The sequence below is a fragment of the Carassius auratus genome, unplaced genomic scaffold (assembly GCF_003368295.1).
Source record: "Carassius auratus strain Wakin unplaced genomic scaffold, ASM336829v1 scaf_tig00001591, whole genome shotgun sequence".
In the NCBI taxonomy this organism is placed as follows: domain Eukaryota; kingdom Metazoa; phylum Chordata; class Actinopteri; order Cypriniformes; family Cyprinidae; genus Carassius; species Carassius auratus.
In genome coordinates this window covers 2,682,370-2,705,449 of record NW_020523372.1, presented here as the reverse complement: position 1 = coordinate 2,705,449, position 23,080 = coordinate 2,682,370, and the positions used below count along the sequence as shown (strand labels likewise).

The window sequence follows — 23,080 nt, the reverse complement described above, 5'->3', positions numbered from 1 at the left end:
TTAACCGCCTCTACAGCGTGTCTGAACATCCCGCTCCTCAAGCTCAGAATGTGCTCTGGTTGTATTGTAAACTATGACGTCCTCTATATTGCTTATCAATTTGAGCCCCATAGAGATGCAGAGACTAATAATGAAGAGGATCGTGTAGAACCTGTGCAAGCACGCTCTTAATGATATGTTTGTTTGTTGTTGTCTCATACATTTAGATACGCTGTTGTTTGCAAATACTAGTGCTTCTGTTAGCTTTTAATACATGGTTTTATTCTGATTTAAGCTTTAATACAGCACAGCGACCGTACGCGTTTCCATGTATAACGCTTCTCATTGCTTTGTGAAAATAAGTGTATACATCGAACAGTTTGTTGGAGCTGATCTGATGATCTAAATGAGAGAGAGAGAGAGAGAGAGAGATGCACGGCAGGGCGATGCGAGGAACAGGATTGAGAACTGCTGCTCTAGAACATTGGTTTTGAAACTGAATTGCTATTTATATATGCACAGATTTTTACATGCACACCTAGTTTTCTCTTCCTCTTCTCTAAAGCAAGCAGCATCTGTTTTTTTGCGTGTTCCAGGGAGTGGGGTTTATCTGGGTTTGTGACGTAATGGACCTGGGAAGAGGCTCTTTGTAGCCCATTGACAGCTGTTTTTGTAGGCATTCAACTGCCTGAACTTTAAAAGATGAGATCTCCGTTTGCATTGAACTTTCAGCGCTGCAACTTTGCAGATATTGTTTATGCGCAAACAGCAGCATTACAAATTAACTAGCGTTAAAAATGTGAAATCGCAATCAACCACCCTTTAACATCCCAAAAAAGCATGTCTTAAAGCAGCCGGTAATTTGTGCTGCTCTTGGTAGATTGCTCTGGTCATTATGGAAATGATATGGTTGCGTCTCTTTTCTGTAATGTGCACATTGTCAGTAAATCACACGCAGAATTTTCCACTCCCATCTGCGCTTTTATGGAATTACAATCTAACGCTAATTTGCCATTTAGTGAATCTGGCCCTTAGGACGGAAAATACTAAATAATGTGTAATTGTTGGGGACATTTAATATACAAAATATTCACACTACCGTCTGGGGTCAGAAAATTGTTCTTGGAAGAAGTTACTTATGCGCACCACGGCTACAGTACCATTATTACACAAAAAACATAAGCCGAATGAAAGACCCCTTCACGATATAGAATTGAATGTGTGTGTTTATCTGAATGCTTCAACCACTGGTGTCCACATACTCTCAAAAGACACCAAAGCAGCTGTCTTTTGGACACGAGTAGGGGTGAGAAAAACAGCGTGTCCTTGAAAAGCTACAGTCCTGTGCATTTCTTATGAGCGTGGCTGCCACATGGAGCAGAGAAATGTGCGAGGAAATAGGCAAGTAAAGACAGAGCGTCTAATGACACAATAGCAGAGGACGGCACCATATGCCACCTACTCACTCTCATTACACACACGCACTCACAGACACTGACACACACGCGCTTGCTCTTGCATTATGCGATGCATTATGAGTAAGCACTAATGAGGGAAATCTGAATCTATTTGAATCTAAATTTGTATCCAGAAAGAGTCTAGAGCTCATGAATACAGGGTACATGATTCGAAGCCATGATATACAAACATCTGGCTTGATAGAAGCTGCCAGCCAATCAGCTGTCAGGAGAGCCCGCCCACCTTTAGAAGCATCAGTACCGTACGGGTTCCCCAGGCTGTCAGTCAAGTCAGGCAGCCAAGCGTCTTTGACAGCGGATTTGAAGACCTCTCGGTTGTCCAGACTCTGGAGTGGGCGGAAGTTGTTCCGCAGATATTCCACGGATTTAACATGATCCTGCTGTTCTGTTGTGAAGATGGAGTAGAACGCTTCCAGCTGAGAGAGAAAGAGAGAGAGAGAGTTCAGTATGTTTTTATATCTGACTCTTATTTTTCAGTAAGTCATCTCCCAAGACGGCCGGAGTCTCTTTCCCCCTCCTTCCAAACTAGTAACTCAGAGAAATGTTATTTTAGCTCACAGGCTGATCAAAGCCTGAAAACATGACGACCGTCTGTCTTACTTTCGCCTCTGTGATGCCTCACTAACCTTCTGTCTCCATCCCTCTCCTGCTTTTGTATTAAGGTTTGGATCAAGGCTGTTATGTATACTTATCAGTTCTACACTCAGTAGCTAACTATGCATTACTGACATTGGGGCATTTCTAGTGTATTAAGCACTTATTAACTTTATTAGACTTTTGCATTCGTGTAATTTCTTATAGACAGCTGTCCTGTTTTTAGTTAATGTTAATGTGTTATTAATTGTATAAAATGTGACAAACAGTAATTATGTATGTAATATATTAAGCATATAAAAAATACTATTTTATAATTTTTTACATATATATTTTTTATTTGTTTTCTTTTGAAATTCTATGGACGTATATTATATTTTATCTTTGTTTTTATTTTAGCACTGTTTACTAAACATTTAAAAAATAATAATAATAATAATAATAATAAAAAATATATATATATATATATATATATATATATATATATATATATATATATATATATATATATATATATACATTTTTTTTTTTTTTACTTTTGTTAGTAAGGCTAGTTTTAGTATTTAGTGATATGAAATCAATTTTGATATTATAAAAACCAGCAAAAATTCTATATCACTACATATATTGTCTTTATATCGATACATATCAAAAATCTATATATTGTATATTTATATAGGATATTTTGGTCATATTGCCAACTCCTAATGGAATTCCTCAAGAGCACTGTCAAATCCTATGTACATTCCAGCACCAATACACAACAGATTATGATTTGTGACATCATTTCCTGTGATTGTGGGCTTCACGCCGAGATCCGCTTCATCAATATTGCACTCTAGAATAATTTCCTAATCACAATCCTCATCTATTAATCCCTCGTATGCCAAAACCACGCTTGTAAACAGCTTATTGGGAGTGAGCACCGGCTACAAAACTACGCATCCTATTGTGTACAATACTTAGCGCAGTACTAATCCGGGACAGATTTGTGTGTGAGTTCATGCAATGACTGTGCATCATGAGTAAGAAGGTTAAGTAATCCCTGGTGGGAAATCACAGCAATAGGGCCGTTCTGGGTCACACATCTGTGCGTGTGTGAGCGTCACTGCTTAAAAGACAAGTTGGAGTCTGACGGTTGAGTAATCCCTTATGGCTAACCACAGTAACGGGGCATTCTTGGGGCAAACTGCAAGATATGTGTGTGTGATGTCCACCTATGCTCCAGATGTTGCAAATGCAGTAGACTGGCTGAGCATCGATCGGCTCTTAAAGCGCCCCAGAGCCCCGTCTGTCAGTCTCTGTGACCTACTTCCCGCTTTGATGAAGAACAAAGGAGCAAGAAAACTGGGGAGTGAAGGACAACTGTCTTCCTCCATAGACTCACTTATATCTGCCTCAGCAGTGTTTCCTTTTAAACAAAATCACCCAGAGACGAAAGGGAACAAAAGAACTTTAAGAGGTGTCAAATGAGAGCAGAAAGCTTCTGTGGGCAGCGTTTACGGCTCTACCGAAAGGACCGTGTCTTCCTGTAGAAAGCTCGCTGAGCTGTGACTGTTACATGTTTCACTTCCTACAGTTTTGATCTAATGGGCTCAGAACATTTGGATTCTGATGGGCTTTTATAGCATATTTTTCAGACAAGAAATCAACTATATGTAAAGTCATGTAAATGCCTTCATAAATTATTAAAATTGGTTTACATTTTTGACCATTAGCCTGATTTGACTTGGAATGCAAATTGCTTTTTCAACATTATTACAATGTGCGCAAATCAAAGTTTTGACATTTGTCAATTCGAGAGTTTTTTTTGATTTGCATTTAAATCCCTAAAATGTAAAGCTTTTAAATGAGTCGAATCTACCATATGCCACTCTGTCTCAACAGAAATTGTAGCATGTGCAAAACAACATATTAGCCTGGAATAATTTCTCTGTCTATGGGTTTCTTAGTGGTGCATTTGCATTGGACGTGCACCTGTGTTCATCGATGGCTAGACGGAGCGCAAGAAGAGAAGAGAACACTGGGGTATTTTTTTTTTAAAGTAACAAATTTTTTTACTCAAAATTGCGTGATACTGATTGCGGCACACTTGTCAAAGATGTTGTCGATGTACAGGAAAGTCCCATTCAAGATAAGCATAACAGAATTTGGAGAACCATTTACGAATTACGCAATATACAGTTTAATGAATGATTTACGCTGAAATTTGGTACTTCAGTCCGTTGCAGTCTTGTTTCGTAAGTCAAATTAAATATGCGTTATCTGTCTATTTCTGGGTAAAATATATTATTTATCATTACAAAGACTTACACCATATGGTTACAAACCTTGAAAAGACTTTGAAATAACATGGAATATTTCACGGCCGGATGAGGTTTATACAGCTATCCTTTGATCTGTTATACTTGAGAGCAAAGCCTCTGTTTGCCGTTTCTCTTTTAACACGTGCTGAGATCAGAAGTCACTGAGAGTCCAGAGATGGATCGGTCTCTGATGGAGAACAACCTTCATAAACAGACACTGTGTTCGCTATAAACTTCAGCCCTTACTTATCATATCCTTCTTTGTTTGTTATCTGAGTCTAACAGTGCTGGTAGTGAGAGCCCACCTCACAATATCCAGGATTTCTACTTTAAAACAAGTCCTCTTTCCTCTATACTTTGGTGGAAGTGCACCATGCTCTTCATGCAGCCTGTTAGCATGAAGATGCCCCATTTTTGGTGTTTGGTTTTGTTATATTACAGTGTAAAAGCTCAGCTAGAGAGTTTTCCTTATCAATCAGAGCTCAGGAGTATTGCTGAGAGAGAGGACAGGATGCATGTGCGCAAGCCAAGCTGGGTGACGCATACTAATGGAGAGGCATGAGTCAGTGTGGCGAAAGTACGTTCCATTAGAACAATAACGGGTATTACACATTGCTCTTTTCTTATATTTCTCATGCTGTTTAACTATTGTCTATCTATCTAATAGATCTCAAACAGTTTTAACTCCTCAGGCTTCTCAACTGGGTCACATGCTCTGTATTATGGGAACCGTGACTTTGAGCTTTGCTTTGAGTACAGATGGCATAATTCGGCTGTTTTTTAAAGACCCAAATAGCATGAATAACCTCAATACACCTTCAAATGTGTATTCTAGACTTACCTGTTTGTAGGAGAGGAACACGGGCCGACTGAAGACGATCCACTCCACCACTTTGCTGCAGGGCGGCGTGGTCAAAGAGCCGATGTAACGGTAGTAGCTTCCGATTGAGGACGGCAACAAGTCTCGGAGTACGAAGGGCTCTAGAAATGTCTCTTTTTCTGGAACAACAAAAAAGAACACAAATACATTGAGAACAAGCATTTTATCTGGTTAGTAGTATTTGGCAAAGATACTATTTGTGATGCATATATTGTTACCCTAGTAAAAATGTAATATATTTAAAATACATTTATATCATACTAAGCATAGTTCAAATCTATTATTATACTTCCATATTTGGAGTATTACTTGTGCACAATGCACATTTCTTAATATTAAGCCTAAAATGTGTTTTAATGTCACCATTGATTGAGGATTGTATGATCTCTGAATAATATCTGTCTTTAAATGCAAGATTGTTTAAATTGATCCTGAAGTATACTTGCAACAGTTCCACTTTAGCACGATCAAATATACTTCAGAATATCTTTAGTTGGACTTCAGCACTACTTTCAGAGTAGAACAAGCACAAAAGTAGTTGTTCCAAATGACCAGACTTTAAGTATATAGTACCTGTGTAGTATACTAAAAGTACAATTGCAGTGTATTTTATTAAGTGCATAATTATGTAAATGTATTTGTAGTATACTTAGCATAAAAGAATTGTACTTCAAATAAATATATTTTCCACTATGGTGTTTTTAGTTCTTAACAGTTCTAGTAACAAATCTTTCAGTATTTGAGAATTCTAATATATTTGCAAATTAAAAAATAAATGCAATACCATTACCAAATGACATAATTTTGAAAATAAATACAGTTAAAATGATTCTTTTTAATGAAATTTCACAGTCTTTTACAGGCAGTATATTGTAAATGGAAACAATCAAATAATCAGCCACAACTACACATTTCATTTTGTCTATTTATTTTTTATAAAGCACTTCTGACTCATAATGCCTACCTAGTAATCTGAACAAACAGTTAGTAATTACACTGATCTCACAAGCTCTACAAAAAACATAACACAGTAAGTGTTTGATTCTTTAAGAAAATGACTCACAAGAGTTATTCATTTTAGAATTGGTTGTACTGCACCTGTTGTGCTCTATGGTTTGGATTTGTTTAAAATAATTTGCTCATAAAAGTCCTTCTTTCTGCAATCAGTCCAACATAGTCATACTATGTTCCTCCTTTACTAAAAAGAAGTGCTGCATGGCTTGACTCCACTAAAAATAACTGACTCAGAAGTCATTATTTCGGAAATCTACACTAGTCTCACTATTACTGTGCATTTCTGATTCACTAAAAATAAACCTACTCATAAAACTCAATAGTTTGAATCAACACCCTATCATCATGACTGTTGCCTTAGTATGTAAACACTCATATTTATTTTAGAAAGTATGAAACTTTTAATTATGCAGCTTGCTTGTTTGATTATGAAAACTTTTTTTCCTTCCTTTGGTACACAGCAAAATGTAGCAGCTGTAACTTTGAAATTAATCGCTGCATTGTCCTGGAATAGTTTTTCTCCACATGTTGTGTCTGTTGTTAGTTCAAAAAGGGACACGGACCAAACTAAATGTTCGAGCTGTGGATGAGTTGTGCGTTTAGCATTTTAAAGCCACTCAATCCTCGAGAGGACACAATCTGCAGATTTCTACCCATAATCCTCTTCTGACTGAAACGCTTATCAGTCCCATCCAACAATGCCTGCCCAACATATGGCTGGCCTGGCGACATGATAAAACGAGAACCGCTGAATTACACAGCTTTCCACTTGAGTATTTCTTGTTCTGATTTCCAAATGCACAAACATTTTGCTTGAAATCAAGATAAACAGATGGAGAAAGTCGATTGGTTTGATGTGCAGCGATGATGACGCACAAAGAATAAAGTACATTGCCAATCTGCTGACCCATATTCCAAACCTTACACTAGGAATCCTGTTCAAAGGAGCTTAGCATGTAAACGCCATCTGATTTTTACAAATATCCTTGTAGGAATTCTAAACATTTGAACATAGTACAGCCTACAGCAAATGTATTGCAATGAGAGCAGTGATGGCCTGGCCAATGATGTCTTCAAAACACCCCTGGATGACTGAATTAATGGACTTGTAATACATTCCATAGAGAAACCGAGAGCTCATTTCAGTGTTTTGATTTATGCACCCTTGAGAAGAGGCATTCGGTTGAGAGAACAATCCTCAACGACTTGTGTGGCGCGCGATGGGACGAACATGAACTCGCAACACTCAACGCCACTACCAATCACAGCAGGGTTTAGAGATACTGTGGTCTGATAGCAGTCTCATTATCACTCACTGAGAGAGAGAGAGAGAGAGAGAGCAAAATAAACAGAAGCATGAGCTCATTTACATGCGCCTTGATGTCTAGTGTATAAATGGGGAAGCTAACATGCCTTGTGTTGTGTGTATATTGAAGTTAAGGTTGAATGAATGGTAATCCCCTGAAGGTTGGACTGGGAATGTAGAACTAGAGAGAGAGAAGCTTTCGCCGTGCCTCAGTGGCATGGTAATGGATGCCACAGAGCGCTTTTCTGTCACACACACACACAGCCACGGGGCAAACACTCCAGTCACACATCCGTGTCTGGACCCAGCACGCCACCGACTCTCTCCGCCACACGCAGTCCCGTCGCCAAAGCGTCCGTCATGAGGTTACATCAGCTGCTGCGCACTAGGAAAATGTGCATAGCCAGTACAGTAGGGAAGTAATGTTTATATTTTTGGATCTATTAATTCCCGATCAAATCCCATCCTTGTTACTCATTATAGGGATAGATAGATAGATTCTGTCATTAATTACTAACCCTTATGTCATTCCAAACCTGTAAGATCTTTGAAACACAAATTAAATACAATTTCTGACCCTCCATAGACAGCAATGGAACTGACATGATCCAGGCCAAGAAAGCTAGTAAGGACATCGATAAAATAGACCATGTGACATCAGTGGTTCATTTATTTTATGAAGCTAATAGTTTTTGTGCGCATAGAAAACAAAAATAACGACTTAAGCATACATCGTGCTACATTCATGAACGCGCATCTAAGATAGACAAAAAAAGAGAGGAAATTGTTGAACAAGTCGTTATTTTTTTTGTATTTCTTTGCGTGCAAACAGTATTTTTTTGTGTTCGGAAGATTAATGTAGATCTTATTGGTTTGGAACGACATGAGGGTGAGTAATTAATGACAACTTTCATTTTGGGGTGAACTTTCTCTTTATATATATCCTGTTTTAGGCTGACATGCATTAGAATACAGAAGTAAAATAGTTTTTTTAAATGCTGTTTCATATTGACTTTAAGGGTGCTTTCACACTTGGTTCGCTTGCCTGGTTCGAACCCGAGTTCGATCACTCACCCATCCCCCTGCCCCACTGGACTGCATTCATATTGTATTAGGGACTTTAAGCAACAACAGATGTAAACACAACAGTAAAACACAAACAAAAAATATTTAAGAAAAATGAACAAGAGCCTGTACTGTATTTTGTCACTCAAAAAAGAACATTCAATCATCATAATGGTAGTTCATACAATCTGAGTGGATACATCAATCTCTTTAGAACTGAAACAAAAGGTGTAAGTTAAAAAAATAAATAATAAACCATAAACCATAAACCATTACTTCCGGACAAATGTGCAAGTTCCCAAGAGGGTAAAGTTTACACTAGATGTAAACATAAGTGCATTGTGAAGCTTGTGCAAAAAATTATGCACAAGTGTAGAAGGCTGCAAAGTTTGTAATACACTTTATGTTACACTTAATATTAGTTTAGGTCAAGCATATACTTGCATGATTAAAATATGAAAGCATTCAAATATTTGTATTACACATACATGCCTATTTGCTTCAGAAGACACTGAATCATCCGCTGGGTTCATATGGATTAATGTCATGAAGGCTGAACATGCTTTTTGGAACATAAACTCTCTGGCACCTTATACATTATATGCATTATATATATGCATTATATAATATAGCATTTTAAGTGTCTTGAATAGTAATTAATGGCATAAGTAGGCATTAATGTGAATATAAATTATTTGAACTAAACTACATTCTCTTGGTAAATAATCCAATAATTAGGTAAATGTGTTTGTGTGTTTGAGCTACTCACTAATTGGTGAATTTGACATGAGCCATGCTTATGTGGTTTAGAATGTCTCGTGGCTTTTCCTATGTCATAAATGTGAACATTTTGATCAAGCTTCTTCGTTTCCATAAATAGCCTGCGTAGACTGGAGAGGGAGCTCAATCTAAAATGCACTTTATGACTTTTCACATCATACTGTGAGGTATTTCCTGTTATCCATTATATGTCCCCTTTTAATAGCTTCAATAACTCTGAAACTACTGTCGTGAGCGAACTCGACCCCAGCCGAGCAGCTCAATACGGACCTCATTTGTCCCCGCCATTGACGTTAAAATGAAGCTTACATGCTTGAATTAAGGATTCGCAAGTGATATATTCCCAGAGGGCCTGTATAATGTGCGTGCATGTGTTGCCTCAACTCTATTGTAATCTGAAGCAAATGCAAATGCATTGCTAATCACACTGGGCTGTTCTCACAGAGTGCACAGCCTTGTAACATGCGACTGGGCGTTTGCATGGCACGTCGGCTTCTTCTTAACGTGTAGTTAAATATTTACCATAGGAGCCTAATGGATGATCGCTTAACAAGACAGCTCTTCTCTTCCTCCAGCCGAGAGCTTTAAATACAGCGTGTAAAATTATTCCTCGTGCTTCTCAACACGGATGCACACCTCTTAAGCGCCAACACTAACCGAACACTGCTCAACATCTAGCCGGATTGGGGAGAAACGGGTTTAAGAATTCACATACGGCCGCGTGCATGTCATTCGAGCTGCAAATCGTTTGGTTCAGCTTCCTGCGCGTAGTGTACATGTTCGTCAGGAGATCAGCAGGTTGAAATTATAGACGTCTGAGTGCTGACAGCGGAGACACGGCTCTGAATATGTGCAGACCCCCTGCTCCTATCTGTCTGGGATAAAAAGAATGAACGCAGCTCTGTCCCACCTCCCACCGAGAACAGACACACATACCCCTCCATTCCAGCCCCTACTCTAACCCTACTGAGCAAACCAGATCAACACGCTCCAGCAAACAGGCCGCAGTAGTCTGAATGGTGTGGACAGAGTGAATTAAAAGGATGAATAAATGCATCTCTGTCTGCTCTCCTCTTGTAGTTTATTGTATGACTCAAGGGGTCAAGGCTTGGCTGTACAGTAGATAACAGTATCTATAACTAGACCAATTTGGGACAAATTGGGACCTCAATTGGCTCTTTCCAAAGACCCACCCCCTTAGTTACTGTTGCTATGTCCGACAACCCATGCCACTCTCACACTAAACATCATGTTCTCATGCAGTAAAAATTCATTGAGGAGCAAAGAGGAAACTGACAATGCGCTGACAGACAAAACAGAACAGGTTACTTCTGGAAATCCAATGAATAAATACTGTTTTGTGGCTCTTTAATATGTCGTAACAGATCGCTGTAGCATCTCAGTTCAAACGGCACATGAACGAATCATCTTTTCATATTTACTAATAGCATGAAATAAATGTGAATGAACTTCAGAAGGTATTTTATCTCAACTCATGAAAAGATGTCAATGCACACCTTTTGTCAAGTTTAAGTCTGCCAAAGTTAATCTACTCTCTGGTTTGTTTGTTGGACAAAATGGCAGATTCTGGGTTATGATTGGTCAAACTGCCAGTCAACCAAACTCCATGAGAAGGGTCAATCATGCAAAAGTAGCCGTATTTTCTGATATAAAGTGCAAAATATTTTTTGTAATCCTGTTGATTTACCATGAAGGAGGATTGTGGACAGAATTTATTTGAAATATAATTTTAGTTATTTTTTCCAAGTACCAAAATAATTGTCAACAAAAACTCAATGTTATATAGAATATTTTAACATAACATTTCTTACAATTCCCATCCTTAGAGCTGAGACAACCAAGTATCATACAGACTTGGGAATGGGCTCCTTTAACCATACAAAACAACCTAGCAACCGCATAGCCATGTCTTGGCAACACCTGAGCAACATGGAGGTGACTTTTGATGACTCACAACGTTTTTTTTTAGTAAATCAGCCTCATCACATTCTGGTAACTCCCATCACCGTCATCAGATAGAGTGTCATAATCTTTGTAATCTGGCAGCAAGAGAAGGCAGAACTATTTTCAGTCTTGGTAAAATCCCTTTTGTGTGGGCGCCGTTTAAAGTGAGTGCCATTATTACACTGCATTAGAGCTGATCTCTTTGTCAGAATGCTTTTAGTACCACGGCCTTCCGGATTACACCACGACTTCGTCATTCTTTCTCTCTCGCTCGCTTTCTACGACTGTCTCAGCGGGCAGCACAAATCGCAGGCCGGTAATTACCATCAAAGCCTCGGCGTGCCTTTAAACTCCGCACGGACACATAGAGAGATGTTCCTGAGATGACTGAAAAGCAGGCAGAACAAGAGTATATTAACTAAGAAACCCTTAAGAGATCTCAATTTGCTCTGTCTGAATCAGGGACAGACCTCGCTGTTTCATCTCAGTTTTCCGGAATATACCGTTCGGTTCATGCTGGGAGCAGCTGGTGGTGCCTTCATCATTTCAGAGCTTTTAATGTCTGGAAGCGGACAGAAGGAACATTGAGGAAATTGTAGATGACTTTAAGAGGGTCAACTTACGTAAGGTACTGTCATCTTGTGAAATCAAAATGATCTTGTGCTGCCCCTAGCACAGTTAGCAAATATTGAAATTCTTTCAAGGGGAAGTATGCTGTTTTTTTATGTTAAAATACTTTATAAGTATAAAGTTAAACTATAAGTAGCTCATTCTAATTGTATCTTAAATTGTATAAAGTACAATAATGGTCTCAATGTACCATTTAACACTGATCCTACCAGAATGTGAATAAACAGCCCATCCTTGTGAAAAAGGTATTTTGATGGACCAATGTTAGCTTTTGGTACTTTTTATGTTTGTGTATCGGCTTGTGAGTCCTCTAACAGCACTTCTGTTCATCCATTTGGAGCCCGAGCGTCTACCCTTACATCTGTCATCAGACAAAGATTGCAAAAAAAAAAAAAGAACAAGTGCACAAAATTACCCACATTCCCGTCTAAGCCAGAGACAAAACTACAGTGAGTAAATGTGTATGCATGAGTGGGTGTTTGTCTGTTTGCCAGCCAAGATATATGACAAGAATATATATATATATATATATATATATATATATATATATATATATATATATATATATATATATATATATATATATATACACACAGTGATAGGTTTGAGCACACTTTCTGCTCAACAATCCCTTGATTTCTGAGCCAGATCTCCTGACTCAATATCATCATCATATCATCATCCTGTTAGTCAGAGGCCGCAGGGGCCTGAGGCTGAGATCCTGTCAGAACTGAAGCGCTGTTTTACAAACAGACTGACTAATAGCAGACGAGTCTGCTTTGTTTATTCCAGCATGTAATACTGGACACCAACAAATTATCAGTTGTTATTGCGAATGCACGTATCTAGTAAAACTTATTACATGTGATACAATTATACCGAACACTCAACTTGAACCACAATATTTTGTTGGAATATAATATAATATAATATAATATAATATAATATAATATAATATAATATAATATAATATAATATAATATAATATAATATAATATAATATAATATAATATAATATAATATACATAAAAAAAAAACTTGTCCCTTTTAGCACTAATTTAATTTACTGATTGTTTTCTTAAAAAAAATGTGAAACTAGCTTTTCTAATCTTTTTATATTCTATATATTTGTGTTCTTTTTTATAATACAATTAACAAAAGAAAAATAAACACTAGTGCACTCTATTCTTTTTCTATTCTATCTGTTTACTTTTTATTTATTATATGATAAAATAAAAACTTGTTACGTGTACTATGTTAAGCTTACGGAGACTTGTTATAGCATTTGCATATCATTGCGCTTTTGTTGATTTTGATTGCTTCCATTGTCCTCATTTGTAAGATGCTTTGGTCAGAAGTGTCTGCTCAATGACTAAATGTAAATGAGTGTATTCTACTCACCGTGATGAACCACTCCTCTTAGTCCATGAATAATCGGATCAACTGCAGGATTGTCCTTCATCCCCACCTGAGAAAGAGAATGAATACAAGAATTACGAATATATGTTGGTTGGTTGAATGGATGGATGGATGAATGGATAGATTGATATAGAAGGCTTTGTCAATTTTTGACACAGGAAAAAGCTGGTAGAGGGTCTGAAAGGAACACATGATGTTAGTGCGCTGTGCTGATGTCATAAAAAGCGAAATGATTGCAATCACACAAGCACCCCCTCACATAAGAGAACCCATTGTGCATCAAACGGCTTCAAAAGCTGCCTGTGTTTGAGATGCACCTGAACTGACTGAATTGTTGAACACAGACAAAAGACTCCAGTATGCAATAAAGCCTGAAAGAGAAAAGCTACAGTACTGACCTTTGATGTGTGTGTGTGTGTGTGTGTGTCTGTGTACGTGTGTGTGTGTGGGCTTAGTGAAAGAGAATGATAGCTTGTTCTGTGCTGACTATATACAAAAATATAATGGTTTGAAAATAATTTTAGTAATCTTGACCCTACAAAAAGCACAGATCAGGGAAAATCCATAACAGGCGGAGCACTTCCTTTGCTTGTCTTGGATGGAGGTGTATCAAATAGAGGTTTGTGCTTTTAAGAAGCCCCCATAGGGTTGAATCAGGAGACAGGCTTTGACAGAGAGGACCCAAGGGGTGAGGTCTGTTGTTAAGTCTGTGCACGTGTGTGTGTGTGTGTGTGTGTGTGCTGGTTGTGTATCAAGAAGGCCAGTGCTGGTTAGCCGATCTAACCAACATTCCCATGAGGCAGGAGTGAAAAGGATTCACACACTTCCACTGGTCCTTAGCCGCCCTCTCTCTCACACATAAATCTCTCCAGGCTCTTTGAACACTCCTGTGCTATTTCTTGCATGAAAGAGAATTCCAGAAGCTCGATGCAGGAAGTGGGTGCTGAGAGGAAACGGCACAAGTCTGCAATACAACAACTGTCTAGAATAGTTTTCTTAGACACGTTTCAGCCTCAATGTAGAGATTGGTCACTGAGGACACACAGAGTCAAAACAACAGAGAGAAAGACTGGCTGGCAACAAACAGAATAGGGTGTTTGTTTGTTTGTTTTAATGCCAGCCTCTGGGACTCATTTTTTGTTTGTGTGGCCATTTTCAGAAAATTTCACGGCAAAAAACGAACTGACGGACGGACAAACAAGCAGTGAGACGGACAAAACAAAGGACAGCCAGATGGAAAAGAAAACGGAAAAGGACGTGTACAGACATACAGATAAAATGGAAGACAATTACAGAGACGGACAGACAGATGGACAAAAACAAATGACAGACAAGTAGAATGCAAACAGAACAACAGACAGAAAAGAATGACAGACAGTCAAGAGACAACATTAGAAAGACAGCTACACAATCACAGACAGACAGACCAATAGAAAAACAGACACAACAATATACACAAACAATGACGGACAGACAGAAATATAGGTAGACAAAGAAAGACAGATTCTTAAGGGGATGTTGCTGAAAACTCAACCCTTTTTTTTCTTTGTAGCTGGAATGGCTCTGTGTGGAGAACAAAACACGGAATCAGCAACCTGCATGTTTTTCTTATTTTAGTAGATAGAGAGACAGTGTGAGGTCTCTGCAGGTCAACGACATCAGGAAACTTAAAGGGATAGTTCAATCCAAACGTGTAAATTCTGTCATCGTTTACTTACCATCATGTCGTTCTAAAATGACAAATGACAAACCTGTTTGGCTGCCAGCACTCTTCAGAAATATTATTTTGTGTTCCAAAAGTCATTTATGTTAGGGCCAACATGAGGGTGAGTAAATGTTTTTTTCATTTTTGGGTAAACTATCCCTTGAATGTGAGGAATAGCTGCCGTCCTACGCTGCCGTAGCAGAACATTCACTAAAAAGAACCAGTTCAAAAGAATAATTTATTTGTGAACCGAACATCACTCCAGACCGTTTGTCTGAGGCTCAAGATTACAGGTAATGATATTGTTAATAATGTTCAGTTTCTTGCACAGACCAATTATTGTGCTTCATAAGACCTCAATGTACCGTATTTTTCTAAGTATAAGTCGCATCAGTCCAAAAATATGTCATGATGAGGAAAAAACATATATAAGTCGCACTGGACTATAAATCACATTTATTAAGAACCAAGAGAAAACATTACCGTCTCCAGCCGCGAGAGGGCGCTCTATGTTTTCAGTGTAGGCTACCGGAGCACTGAGCAGCACAGAGCGCCCTCTTGCGGCTGGAGACGGTAATGTTTTCTCTTGGTTCATTTCTCTTGGTTCATGTCAAATTAATTTTGATAAATAAGTCGCACCTGACTATAAGTCGCTGGACCAGCTGAACTATGAAAAAAGTGCGACTTATAGTCCGGAAAATACGGTATCATGTTAATTAAATTTGTCTTACCTGTATGTGCTTTTGTTCACTATTAAATTCCAGTAGCTACTGACTTGCACTTTAAGAATCTCCAAGGACCACAGTATTAGAATCTTAAATGCTCTTAGGGTGAATAAATTAACAAATGTATAAATTTTATGGTGAATTATCCCTTTAATAGAGCTCATATTGCACTCTACACTGCATTCTTAGGCTGGAATAGTGAAAACATTCTACAAATGAGCCTGTATGCAAGAGGTCACCCCCAAACACCTGCACTTTCTTGTAGATCAAACCCTGAGGTACAATAAATAGCAGCAAACAGCTTTAAACTCAGTTTAAGAGCTTGGTTTCACCTCACGAGTAAAAAAAACACATGCAAATCAATAAAGTTCAAAGTACATTTCAGCAGATGGAAAATAAAAATGCTCATTTATTGTACTGAGCTCAGAGTGAGGGTTTTTTATACGGCAGCTGTGAGCTGTAACAGAGAGAGAAAGAAAAAGAAGAAGAAGAAAAAATAAAGCCCTGCAAATTGATTAAACCTAAATGAGAAATGCAAATAACTGCAAGCTATAAAGCAGCACAAGATAATAACCCTAAACAATAACCAACAATAAATTATATACAACCTAAAAACGATTTGTTGTGTCCTGGACCACCAACAAGCCTGCGGTTTAAAGTGTATTAAAGAGACAATCTTTGGCGACATATTAGTTTGTGGAATAAATGTTTGTCTTGTAAATAAGCCTATGAACATATCATGACGGATGTTACGACCGCTATCTTCTTTAATCAGGGACAGAAAGACTAAATGGTAAGGCAATAAAGAAAATTGTGTGGGCTCCAAATAAAAAGAGATGTCGAGTGGGACACATGCTACAAAGATATGAGACAGATGCAGAATGAGACGGAGGAGGGAGGGTTTAGAGGGAAATATATACAACTCTAGTCAGATGAGATTTAAACATCTTTTTCCAATAGAAAACCTTGTCATGACATAATAAAAAGTCTTCTAAGCTTTGTGGATTTCTCAGATTATACATTTGTTCTTAAAGCTAAAGTCTGAATGTCTATAACAAACATCTATATATGCATGCATTTTTGCTTCTCTGTAAATTTCGAACAAATTATTATTATTATTATTATTTTTTTTTTTAAATAAGGGGTGCGCTAATTTGATCACAAATACAGTAAAACAGTTATTACAGAAACATTTCTTATCAATGTTGGCACTTAATATTGCACTTTTATTTTTTTCAGGATTCTTTGATGAATAAAAACGTTCAGAAGAACAGCGTTAATTTGAAATACAGACACGTTCAAAAGAACAGCGAAAATACAGACAGAAAGACAGACAATCTTTGCAACATTATAAATACACTTCATTGTCATTTTAATCAATTTAATGCATCCTTGCTAAATAAAAGCATTCATTTATTTTAACGTCTGTCATTATCCAGTTTCTCCCGTTTTAGTTTCTGATGGAATTATTTGCTATCAAAACCAAAATAGTCCATATAACTATATAAAACATTGTTACTATATATGATGATTGTGATATTGTCTAGTGCAAAAAAAAACTAAAAATGTAAGTACAATAAGTGCATTATTTAAGCTGTTTTCCTCATAAATACTTCAAATCACCTAAAAATGGTTTACTGTGTTTGTGGGTACATTTTGTAATCAAAACCTGACCCATTCACTCCCTCCCTCCATGTTCAATTGTTTTTTTTGAAGTGTTTGATGAATCTTTTGAACTCTGGATTATTACAGCCTGACTGCACAGACAGATGTGCAATTTCTCAAATGTGAGAAATTAGTATACAAACCCACCCCCTCACACACCCACACACACACACACACACACACACACACAGCTCCCGGTTAAAGACTGCGAGCCTTAAATTGCTGTTTTGTAATTATCGCAGTGGGCTTGACAAAAGAACAGCGCAGAAAGGGAGTGAATACGTGTGTGTTTTCCCATATTGAAAACAGCGGCGGTGACTTTTCTGCGAGTGTGAAGCTTCAGTATCGTTGAACTTAATGGGACGAGAGAAAACCTCCTTGCAAAATCAATGCTGTTTAACGCCAGCACTTAGCACTGACAAAGCTCAGCGGCTGAACATGAAGACGCTTTCGAAACCCAGCGAGTTCTCACCTGAAAGAAGACAGCCATGGCCGCGATTACTCGCTTCTCCCGTATGGCTGTGTTAAGACTGTCAAAGTCGTCTGAGTTATACATGAAGATCTGCATCTGTGTGAAAGAGAGAGAGAGAGAAATGTGAGAATCCTGTTAGTCGGAGACCTTTAGCCAATCAGATTGTAATTCTTACATTATCACAGACAAAACACACATAGTCCATTATCAAATCTAATATCTCATAATCTCATAGCCTCTAATCTGTCTCATCCTGTAATCTCCCGAGGGCGCTCGGCTTCGTCGTGTTTCCGTTTCAAACGTCAGGCCCTGTCCATCCTCTTATCACTCTGATGGGATCTTTGGCAGTGGATCAGGCTAATAAATGTGCTCAAATCTCCACGGACCGCAACGCCTGTCTAAACTGGCAGCAGCCGCCTGTTATTCTCCATTGTCAATACCTTTCCCCACAAAAACGCATCAAAAAAGACAACAAAGACGAACGGTATTCTCGTTGGCAGATAGTGATCAGTACCGTGTCAGTAAAAGGGCTGGATTTAGCAATGGAGGAACAGGACAGAAACCCGCTGAGTTTCCTGAGAGAGTTAGAGAAGGAGGAAACAATTACAGCTAAATACAAAGACTTCGACGGACCATAACGTCTGATATTTTAAAAGAACCTCCCCTTAAACCAGAGTCGCTCCAGCATTCTGATGTCACAGTGATGATGGTTAGGAATGAGTTATGCAATTCACACATAAAATGACTAATCAGAGCTCTTCTATGATACTTTCAAAAGTATTGTCATAAAGTGAAGTCAAAAACGTGAGGGTGATATAACTGTACTGATATTACAGTGAAGAAGAAGAAGAAGAAGAGGAAGAGGAAGAAGAAGAAACAAACAAATAGGTATGCTGTCATAGAACGGCCATGTCAAGGTCAATAATTATCTTAAAATATCAGGCGATCAGATAATTTGATCTTTGTATGGTAAGGGAAGGTTGTCATTTGGTGCGACCCAAAAATTTACGATATTTCTCAATTCATTAATTAATTAATTACTAAAAAACAAATAAACAAAAAAACCTTTTACATATATTTTAAATAAAATGTATAAAATATATTTATAAATATATATTAAATATATTAATAAAGATGTACACAAGGTGTATATCGTATATGGCACAACGCATTTTTTAAACGTTCTTAAAACTTATATAACAACAACAACATTTATTTATTTATTTATTAGTTTATATTTTTATTGTTAAGAAAAACAAACGAAACCAACATGAGAGTAAATATATATAAGCTTGCCTCATGTGTTTTAAACTTGTTTTGAAAAGATGGCTCCTTTTTTTATGGCATGGACCACATGTCAGAATGGAGTCATGTGGTTAGGGGAGGGGTTAAAAGAGGGGCCTGATGACATCAGATGAAAAGAGCCTTGTTTTAGAGACAGGGAGAGTATTTACATTATGATGAAAGATTACAAAGACTTTTCTTTGCAATAACAAACACATAATTTTTTTCACAATAACATCAGAAAACATCAGAGGCATTACATTCCTTTTTTTCTGAAATTATTCAACGTTTCAGGAGAAAACATGGACAATGAATTTTACATCTCCACAGAAGATCAGTAGCATTATGTATAGCCCTGAGTCCAAAGCTCTTTAAATCAAGAAAGAAAGCCTTGATGCCTGCCACATCAGCTTGTTTCTCCTCACTTCTCTTAGCATTGTCAATATTACGCCTGCTGCATTTTCTCGCCTCTGTAATCCTTACACGAGGCCCACTTTGGTCTAATTCAGTCTCAAACACCTCCATCGTTTCAGATCACAGAGCGCACGCCACACGCCGGAGAATTCACGAGCCTGCGGGCCTGAGCTTAACGCCTCCATCCGCGGCGTTGTGTCTTATAGCCAGTGATTAATGACATAAATATCTGGACAACTTCTGAGAACATGCTCTCAAATGAAAGTAAACAACAGAGAAAGAGAGAGAGAGAGAGAGATTAACATAACAGGGTCGTGAGTATCTTAACCTCTCACTATTGGAGGCTGTCTGCAGTCTGTTTGTATTCAAGCGGGAGGAGAGGTGACAGACTGTGACACGTCCTCCATACAAGACAGAAAACCATTAACGTTACACCGAGAATCACACGAAAGATCCGCCAGTCTTTACAGAGAGAAAAGCAAGTGTAGAAACCAATGATGTTGATATATGAACATTTTATATAGAGTTTTTTCAGTCTTTGTTTTATTGATTGTTGAGAGCAGCTGGAATGCTGACATAATATATAAGGTAAAGTACATTTTTACTAGGGAATTAGTAAAAATGTACTTTACTGACTGAATTTTGAAGTGTATTCGACTGTTCATACCCTGCAGGTGTCTGAAAGCAGCTGTGTAGAAGACATACCATAGAGTATATGGCTACTGAAAACAGTTTACACACACACACACACACACACACACACACACACACACACACACCGACTTTATATAAATATAAATACATAAATCTGTAGCAGTAGGTTCTTTATTCTGAACATCCATGGAGTTTGCACTGTATTCAGAGCTCTGTAAAAGTCTATAAATGCTAAGAGTCGTTTGTGTGTGTGTGTGTGTGTGTGTGTGTGTGCGTGTAGGAGGGCGACAGACTATGCTAAACACTAAACCACCAGAGCCTTCATTACAGAAATGTCAATAATTTATTCTGATTCATGAAAGAAGGAAAATTATAGCAGTAGGGAGAGAATGAACCTGGTGTCAGCTCACCTTTAATGCGCAACATAAACACAAACAGTTGTGCACACTCGCACGCATGCAAATACACGCAAACGCACAAAGGCACTAAAGGGCATTGTTCAATCAAAATGCAATGGAGCAGAATTTACAATAATGGAGCATTGTGCTCAAGCCCTGTAAAATAGATGAATAAATACAATAAAAACACAATATGATGATTAACCCACCAGAGGCTTCATGCAGTTAAACAGTTCTACACAATCATTAGTAGTGCTTACTATGGGTATTCATCATTTTCATACTTCAATTAAGGGAGTTTTAACAAACCTGTAGGTATTACAAATACAATTCCAGATTTGATTTTTGACTGATAATAAAGTGCTAAATCTTTCACATTTACTCTAACCTAAGCCAAATCTAGAGATCCTGCATAGAGAGCAACAGAACTACCAGGTTCATGACCCAGAAAGTTAGTAAAGGTATCAATAAAACAGTCCATGTGACATCAGTTGTTCAAACTTAATTGTGTGCAAAAAAAAAAAAAAAAAAAAAAAATGACTTCAATCCATAATTTCTCCTCTTCCCTGTCAGTCTTTGACATGTGTTCACAAGAGAACCACGATGCATCAATTATTGATGACTCATTTTGCACTACACAGACTGTTGTCCAATCAAATGCTCTAGAATGTGAAAGCCCCGCCCCATAATACCATCTTAGTACATGACTGACTTCTTGTTAGCTGGTTGTACATTGTTAGTTGTACTGTGTACTGTATGTATGTCTAACTATGCATAACCAACTAACGTGCAGAAAATCATGGTTCTGATTACCAAAAACAACTACAACAACAACAACAAAAAATGGATATGTCCCACACCAACTTCCTGTTTCAACAGGACGTGTAAATACAGGGGGGAAAAGAGCTTGTAAGCACACAACTCATAACTCACAAAGAGCAATAATATCGACATTTCTGTGTAAACATAAACACACATAGGCTTTTACCTCTGACAGGCCAGAGAAGCCAAAGCCAAAATGTAAAGGGAATAAGCAGACCTCTGACAGCCCTGTGTGTGTGTGTTTGTGTGTGAGAGAGAGAGGAGCGAGTGTCTACTCTGAGATCATTAACACACAGGTCACTTACAGGTATCTGTGTCTTGTATGTACTTAGGCAAGTGTGTGTCTGTGTGTGTTTGAGCGGATCTCTGCAGAGTTTCATTAGCACACAGGTCAGACACGGCTTGTGAAATCCTTTGCTCTGGTTACACATATCACTTACAGTCCTTACAATCGCTGTTAGCCAAACAGGCAAATACACACAAGACAGATGGAGCTAAAGAGTATGAACATGCTAGCAGAGAGCAAGATATTTTTTTTTCAGATGTTGTAAAATAAAAGGCTGCGTTTTGAGAGAATAAAAAGAAAATCGGGCAGCAGAGAGGAATTCTAAGCAAGTCTACATTTAAGCAGACACTCCAAGGTTCAGTAGCTTGATAGTCCTTCATCAAAATGATTATTCAGTGTAGTGATGGAAAGCCCTTTTCATTTCTGCTCTCCTTAAAGTATTTATTTTAATGGACTGGATAAAAAAAAACACACACACAAAAAAAAAAAAAAAAAAAAACCACACACACACACATTACATCACATGTTCTTATTAATGTTTTTGTAAATATATGGTATGTTTCATGAATATACTTTTTTTCCCTCCCTCAAACAAATGGTCAGTGAAAAGATGTTTGAAAAAAATGTTTATATGACCAATTGAAAAAAATGTTTATATGACCAATTAATGTTCTGACGTTTGTAGATTTTGCAACCTTGATAAATGTATTTATTTATTATTATTATTTTATTCACATCAAAACATTAAATAAACTTGAAATTAACCCTTAAAAAAACAACAACAAAAAAACAGATTGGATAACAGGGTTGAAAATGTGGCCTAAATTACATTGTCTCTCAGAAGGAACTAGCTACCAGGGACAAAATATTGGTGTGTAGTTATTCATAATGAACTTATAATAAAGCTAGAAGTATTTGTTTTATAGTTTATAATAACATTCATAACAGGGTTGAATATTTCAGCATGATAATACTGTACCTGACAAACAAATACAAATAAAACACTACAAATATTTTTACTTCTATCTATAGATATGGTCCAAATGACGCAATTTCTTGAGCGTCTACGTTTTAAGCAGTAGCAGGGTTATATGCAAAATGTTTGTCACAGATAAATATTATGTTTGTGGTAATTAAATTGACTGAATATTAATTAAATTGATATTTTATGGATACAACAGAAAAGGCCTACTAATGTTAGCAAATTGGTCAGTTAGCTGTGTGAACCAGTTAAACCAG

General features: G+C 37.5%; 1 protein-coding gene across 2 annotated transcripts in view; it reads right to left on the bottom strand.

The window, feature by feature from the left end:
• The window catches only part of ptprga (protein tyrosine phosphatase receptor type Ga), a 217,052-nt gene that overhangs the window by 40,660 nt on the left and 153,312 nt on the right, over positions 1–23,080 (bottom strand). For both annotated transcript variants that reach the window (XM_026242518.1, XM_026242517.1), the window contains exons 5-8: positions 17,984–18,079; positions 13,399–13,465; positions 5,199–5,356; positions 1,681–1,873 (exon numbers count right to left, since the gene is read on the bottom strand). In XM_026242518.1, the coding sequence (XP_026098303.1) occupies positions 1,681–1,873; positions 5,199–5,356; positions 13,399–13,465; positions 17,984–18,079 (514 nt within the window). The remainder of the gene's footprint in view (positions 1–1,680; positions 1,874–5,198; positions 5,357–13,398; positions 13,466–17,983; positions 18,080–23,080) is intronic.